The 7519-nt window shown below is 40.7% G+C and overlaps 1 protein-coding gene across 3 annotated transcripts in view; it reads left to right on the top strand.

Annotated features, from left to right (window-relative positions):
- The first annotated feature begins 1693 nt into the window (after positions 1-1693).
- Positions 1694-7519, top strand: part of DGAT2 (diacylglycerol acyltransferase family) — a 100699-nt gene continuing 94873 nt past the window's right edge. For all 3 annotated transcript variants that reach the window (XM_039047859.2, XM_039047860.2, XM_090306830.1), the window contains exons 1-3: positions 1694-2285; positions 2367-2441; positions 2577-2662. In XM_039047859.2, the coding sequence (XP_038903787.2) occupies positions 2089-2285; positions 2367-2441; positions 2577-2662 (358 nt within the window). In that variant the 5' untranslated portion in view covers positions 1694-2088. The remainder of the gene's footprint in view (positions 2286-2366; positions 2442-2576; positions 2663-7519) is intronic.

Below are 7519 nucleotides of genomic sequence, written 5' to 3'. Positions count from 1 at the left end.
TTAATTAGCTAATTAGTTTTGTTTAATTAATTATTTAAATTAAATCAATTCCAATTTTGGAAAATAATCTCATAAAATAACTTTTAATTTAATTTAATTAAGTTGAAAAAATTTGAATTAAATTGAAATTGAAATTGAAATTGAGTTGAGTGGAAAAAAATCCAACATTGAAGTTTTGAGTGAATTTTTCCACATTTTGACACCTTGCCTACTCACTTAGTGCAAATTGAAGTGTCAATTAACTGAATGTTGTTTGAATGCTTGCATGTTTAAACTTGTTAAATACTTCATCTTTCAAAAATTTGAAGTTCATGCAATCCTATTTTCTAAGATTTTGAAACAAAAATTATTTTTGTTTTCAGACTCTCTCAAACCCTCTCAACCTCTCTAAAAATATGAGTTTCCACCACTCAATTCAAGGCTAAAAATAGTAGAGAAGCACCTCTTGATGGTATACTAAGAATTTTGAGATCCAATTTTGTGTAGAGCAAGGATCAAGAAGAATCTACATACTTGAAACCTTTGAACTCAAATTAAGTGTAGTTAGTCTAATGATTCTGTTTGCTTCCGCATTTTGCATCTTTATTCTATTAATAACCACCTTTTGCTATAGTAAATACTATTTCAAAACCCTCAAGTAGCTACCATAAACACTATTTTAAAACCCATTTACTATCGTTTTTACATTCATATATATATATATTTTTTATTTACTACAACGTTGATCATTTTCTTCTTAAACTAAAATAGTTTACACCTCAAACACATAATATTATAAGCCAAACTAAAGTAATCTACACTCAAAACACAAAAATATTATAACCCAACCACAATAACATAGGGCTATCATAACCAACAAGACGTCCCATAAATAACTTTTCTCTTTATTATGTTTTTTACATCCATGAATGGTTATAATTAGTAGGGTTGTTTCTCTCTCTCTCTTTTTGGTTCGAGCACAATTGGGGCTTAGCGGCAAAGGATTTGAATATACTCATGGTTAGTTACGATCGGATCTATTCATTAAAAATAATCGATTCCTCAATAAGATCAACTTTTTTGATTACATGATGGCAAAGATTTACGTCCGTGGAAAGGACGATTCATTGCAGGAAGAGCTCGTGTAGCTGCCGCAGGATTTGAAAATTGAAAAAGGAATTGATCGTGATTTTGAATTTGTTCTGTTCATGACTCGTAGGCATTGGAGAGACCGTTTCCTATTTTGGACCCTTTGTCCCGGCCATTGTAGCACGTGTGTCGCCCAGGTGCAACCCAATCCTTTTTTTTTTTTTGAAATTTGTATGTTTCTCTCTCTCTCTTGTTCAAGCACAATTGGGGCTTGGGGGTAAAGGATTTAAACATACTCATGGTTAATTACACACTTACATATCAATTTTATTGTGTTTAGTCTGGTGCAGTTAGTATTGTTGTTATTTAGCAAATTGATAGTTATTATTTAAGGACATGTTTAGGAGTGATTTTAAAATCGACAAAATCACTTTTGTCATTTTTAAAATCACTCGAAAATACACATTTAATCATTCAAAATTAATTTAGTTTTCAATTTTACACTTTTAAATGAAATTTTCATATCATCAAAATTAGTTTTGAAAAATTAAAAATATGTTTCACGATGATTTTGAAAATGTTAAAATACTCAGCAGACTCTTGATCACTAATTCAATCCGAGAATATTTCTTTAGTGATAATTATCTTTCTTGTTTGAATACATTTTAACATCAAACCCAAAAAGTTCGAGAGCAAATTACAACCATCACCCTACTTCACAATCACTTACCAAAAGAAAAGGAACACAAGTGAGAGAGACAATTTTAAAACATGGGCGTAAAAAGAAAACTTATGAAATAGTAAATCAATCACTCCGACGATGAAAAATTGGTTTAAATGGAAGTAACAAGTGCGACGTGACTTGGACTCAAGCTTCCACGATTGCATCGGCAAAGGAGTCAAAAGGCAGGGGACTAGAGACACCCAGACACGGGTCTTGTACTCGGCTCTTTCTGGACCTATTGCGAGTTACGATAATTTCTCCATTTCTGGAGGAAACGGAGCAGGAAGGGAGTGGGGATGGAGATGGGAGGGGATGAGATGGACAAAACCTCAAGACCTTCCGTCACAGTTTTCAAGGGAGGCGGTGGGTCGGCGACCAAATGGCGGATGATGCACATAATAGTAGCCATCGCTATTTGGCTCGGCGGCATTCATCTCAATTTTGTTCTGTGCCTCATCTCCCTCTTCTACCTCTCTCTGTCGAAAGCCCTCTTGTGAGTTTTCTTTTATCTTTTTCCTTTTCCTTTTCTCTGCGTCTCTTTCTAATGTATTTCTTTTTCTCTTTTTTTATTCAGGGTCTTCGCTTTACTTTTGATATTAGTGTTAATTCCTGTCGACGATAAAAGCAAATACGGCCGCGTATTGGCCAGGTATGTTCTGCACCCTTTTTTCCTTTTCCATCGTCGTCCTCCTTCTTTCGTCAATCTGGTGTTCCCCTTTCCCCCACCCCTCCCCCTCTTTCTCTCTCTATCTCTCTCTGCTTACAGTCTGCTGTTTGCTTTCAGATATATATGTCAGAATGCTTGCAGCTATTTTCCTGTTACTCTACATGTTGAGGATATATATGCCTTTGATCCCAATCGTGCTTATGGTTAGTGACTGCTGTTTTAATTTGTTTTTTCCTCCCTTTCTACAATTGTTCGATTTCCCTCTCTCAACAACGTAGAAGAATTTGATTTCAAAAAAAAAAAAAAGAAAAACCGTAGAAGAAATATGAGAAATGAGATGTTTGTTTATAGGAAATTTTAGACTTCCAAATTTGGCTCCTCTTTTGTCTTAATGTACTTTGTTTGTGGCACAAAGTTATAATGAGCAAGTATACGTGACATCCTATTGGGTCCATTTTGGTTCTTAGGGTCTCTAAGATTGCTGAATGAGTCTAAGCTAGCTAAACAGTTGTGTCGGATTATTGTGGGTGAGCACGAACCAACGACCCTTTGAGTGGGCTCTAAGTAGTGGAAGGGCTTGAGCAAAAAAATCTGGACTGCTAATGCTTTGGGTTTTCTTATGTTTTTAAGTTCGTTAATTGTTCCATCGGGACGGGCTGATACTTGTTTGTTTAGAGGACTGTTGAGCGGATGAGAAGCCCTTTGTGTGTTGGACCACCGCTGTGCCACCTGTCTGATCTGCAGTTGCACTCAGTGGCATCTGTTTTGTTTTTCTAGGATGTGTCTTCTTTGCTGTTTTTGGGTTTTCACCATCCTCTTACTGACCGAGAAACTTTGGAGGTAGTGACCTTTCCATCATTTCATATTATAGGCTCTATTTAGGGAGAAGAGATATTAGTGTATGGATTCTGCCTCTTTTTGAGGGGTTCTCTTGTCGTTTGTACTCCCATATGCTTCGTTCTCATGTAGGAGTTATAATACTCTCCCTTTATCAAGTGTTTTAATATCAAGTTGATATATTAGTTGATTGTGCCTTTATTATTTGGCTGTAAAGAAGTTAGTTTCCTAGTTAGTTATTTTAACTAAGCTGACCGGTTGTGTTGGTAGGCAGTGGCCATCTACCTTTTGTGTATAAATAGGCCTTACTGCCATCTCTTTGTCATTAATAAAAGAAATTCTCATTGAGTTCTTGAAAGCATACATCATGTTCTCTTTCTCTTAATAAGGCAGCCTCAATTTTCTCCTCCCTTTGAAAGATTGAACTTCTTAATTCCTTAGAAAGTGAAGTTTTTTGTTGGATATCTTGCATGAGAGAGCGAACGCACAAGATCCCACTTTTGTGTTGCAGTTGCCGGTTGCAATGGTTTATTCTTTGTAGAAGTCACGAGAAGGATTTGGATCATCTCTTATGGGGTGTCAGTTTGCTCACTTTTCTTTGAAGTCATTACTTCAGAGGAAAATTACCATACAACTTAGAGAGAGAACACCATGGATGGGATTTATCATGGAAGACCCTTTGGTATCTCTCAAACCAAATTTCAGCGAGTAAGGCCCTGACAGAGTGATAGGATTTGACCATAGTAATTGAGACTGAGGCTTCAATGAAGGTCCAACTAGGACTTGAGTAACATAGCCTTTGAAATTTGCAAAGGGATCTCCTAACTTTACTCTCTCTAACTTTTCTATCAAAATGTGAGGTTTGAGTCATGGGGAAGTCCATGTTCGATTGGTAAGTTTGGTAACGGAAGAAGGTTGTTTATTGAAGAAAAAAGTGGAAAGAAGGTGGGAAAAGTCGAGTTAGAGTTGGGGATGTGGGCATGGGTGCGATACTGCTTTGCAGTCACTCAAGGGTTGAGTAACCCTTTGGGTTTTTGGTGAAGAAGAAGACTGGAGGGGGCTATACGTTTTTTCTTCTTCAAGTTTTAGCGAACTCTAGAGGGCGGTTTGTTCTGCTTTTGCTAGAATCGTTCAAGGGCGACAAGTCGGGAGTCTTCGTTCCAAAAGGGAGGAGAGGGGAGGGATGGAGAGCGATAGCTGATGAGATTTCCGGTTTTTTTCCTCCCTCGAGTTTAAGGGTTGTGGAACATTTGGGAAGTGGAGAGAGTCTGACGTTAAAAAAGAATATAGAGGAGACTAAAAATGACTTGGTGAAATCGGGTGATCAGGGAAGAGATGTTTGTCTCAAGGAGGGAAAAAGGGAGGGAGAAGAGATCTTATCATGGGAGTGTGATTTTGCTTTTGATTGCGAGATTGCAGTTTTGTTCAAGAAATTAAATGCATCAGTGGATTGGCAAGTCATCAAGAATGAACTCAAGAAGACCTCTTTCTTGCATAATGGTATTAAGGTGTTCAGTGCAAATTTAGTAGTGGGGCTCTGTAACTAGAAATCAGAGGCTGAAGCTTGTATCAGGTGGGGTTCTCCATTGTGTATGGACGGTTTCACTGCCCAGAAGTGGGACTTTCTCTTAGTAGAGGAGGATCGAAGGATTGAGTTTAGTGGTGGTTGGGTAACGGTGCTTGAAGTTCCCCCTTTTCTCAGAATAGAGCTTTTTACATTCGCTTTGGTGAACTTGTGTGGAGGTTTGTTTGAGGAATAAGTGCACGAAGGGGATGATCAGTGGCTAAAGATGTCTGGTTCAAGGCTGTAGGTAACAAAGATGGTTTTATTCCCTTTTTTTGTTTAGCAAAGCGCAAAGACTTCTCTTTTTTGATGAGACTGTGTGTGGATTGGAGGAGGGAGGAGGACGATCGGAAAGGTACAATAGACAGGTTGTCTTTTGCAGGGACGCTGTCCTTGCGTTTGTCTTCAAGACTGAAGGACCAGGTGAGCAGACCTCACGTGATTAAGGGTGGAAGGTTGAACGCTTCAGGGGTTGAGGATTATGGTGGCTGTCTTTTAACTTTCAAAGTGGGTCGGACTAAGGAAAGAGTGTAAATTCTAAGCCCATAACCCCGAATAATCTGTTGAAAGGAAAGCTAAAGAGTGGACTTCCCTCGTGTAGTGCTCAAGACGGTGGGCCGATTACTTTTGGGCCTTTTGTCGACCACAGAAGTTCGGCTCGGTTGAGGATCACCTAGGCATGGGTTGGAAACGAGCTACTGGGTCGGGCCTTCGTATCAAACCTTCGATGATGAGGAGCTTGGGTCAAATCCATCCATAGTGAGTTACTTAGAGGATGACTCTTTTCTTTCTACCTTGATGATCGAAAACACAGGGGAAGTGTTCGTTGAGGATTTGTACTCAATTGAAGAAGTCACTCAACTTGACCAAAGAGGGGATGATTTCGGTGAAGATGTCTGGAGGGGGGATGAAAAAGCCGCTCAAGTCGCTGGGGAAGTTGCTCCTCTCTTAGACACCGAAAAAGGAGGGGATTCGAGCACCGAAGGTCCAAGGATGACATTCAGTGTCTATTCTCCTCGCATTGCAGAGAAAGGGCTAGAACTTAGCCCGATTTCAGTCACGGATGGTCGGAGAGGAGATTGTGAGAGGAAATTAGCACCCTCCCATCCATAACAAGGGGTGCGATGTGTAACGGTCATGCTTGTCCAGGGCCTGTTGCCCATGGCCGCATGCCCAATCCAACCCCCTTCTAGCATATTTTCATGTCCTGTATTGTATTAGTTTAGTTAGCTTGCTTTCTTTACATTTTCATTGTAAGTGACCACTCGCCCCTTTCATATGCAAGGGCGCCAGTTGGCTTTTTGTTCAGAATGCACTATATGGGGATAAGACTAACCATCATTTCCTCATACCCGGAGTAGTACTCTATAAAGCCGTTGTTGTTGCTTGTTGCTTTCTAGTCTACTACAATCTTTCTTTCTTTATTCACACTCACAAATCTTCTTACGAAAACCTTTTCTCCAAACCCGTTTTCCCTAAAACGGGGGTGGAGGTTGCGAGAGGCACTCGGTGTGCCATCGGCAGTCCGTATTCGAGTTGGCTGACTTGTTCGTGAGCGGGAACAAGTGCCGCACAATCGCTAAGAGAAGCTTCCGAAAGAGCGATTGTGACAGTTGGTATCAGAGCCAGGTTGGCTTATAGAGGGAAGATCAGTGATCATGTCGGCGACGAAGAACTTGAACAAGTCCCATGTGGACAGATTGGTAGAGATAGAAGAACAAATGCTCTACCTGAGAGAGGTCCCAGATAATGTTCGTTTCCTTGAGACTCGGCTACAAGAAGTTGCCGAGAAAGCCGATGGAATTGATGCGGTGGTTGGCCGCCTAGACGGATTACCCGTCAGAGAATTGATGATGAGGGTAGAGACCCTCGAGACCAAAACAGTACGGTCCGGCAACTTTGAACGAGGCGATAGCTCCTCGGGTTCTGTTGCCCACATAGAGGAGCGTGTCGAAGAGCTGGACAGCTCCCAAAAAGCAATACTTCATATGGTAACCGACCTATCTGAAGACTTTCGATCGGCCCTGGATGTCGTCAGAGCCGAGATAGCGGATGTGAGTGCGAGGGTGAATCTCACCATCCGAGCGGTAGGGAACCAAGCCCCACCTGGGGGCGCAGTGGCAGTAAGCCGAATAAAAATCCCAGAACCAAAACCCTTCTGTGGGGTGCGAGAAGCGAAAGCCCTGGAAAATTTTATCTTCGACCTTGAGCAATACTTCAAGGCGACGAACACAGTGACTGAAGAGTCGAAAGTCACAATAGCAACGATGCATCTAGTTGAAGATGCGAAATTGTGGTGGAGATCACGATTTACAGACATACAGGAAGGACGCTGCACTATTGATACTTGGGATAGATTGAAACAAGAACTTCGTTCGCAGTTCTTCCCTGAAAATGTTGAGATCTTGGCTCGACGAAAACTCAGAGAGCTAAAGCAAACAAGTAACATCAGGGACTATGTAAAACAGTTTGCAGGACTCATGTTGGACATACGAGATATGTCTGAAAAAGACAAGGTCTTTTGCTTTGTGGAGGGGCTGAAACCGTGGGCGAAAGCAAAACTATATGAACAGAGAGTACAGAATCTCCCCTCTGCCTATGCGGCAGCTGAACGACTATACGACCTTAGCACTGACTCACAAGATGTGAGGAAGCAATC

The sequence above is a fragment of the Benincasa hispida genome, chromosome 11, assembly GCF_027475165.1.
Source record: "Benincasa hispida cultivar pf3 chromosome 11, pf3_genome.v1.1, whole genome shotgun sequence".
NCBI classification, from domain to species: Eukaryota; Viridiplantae; Streptophyta; class Magnoliopsida; order Cucurbitales; family Cucurbitaceae; genus Benincasa; species Benincasa hispida.
The sequence above is the reverse complement of the archived record's forward strand: the minus strand, read 5'-3'. Positions and strand labels throughout refer to the sequence as shown.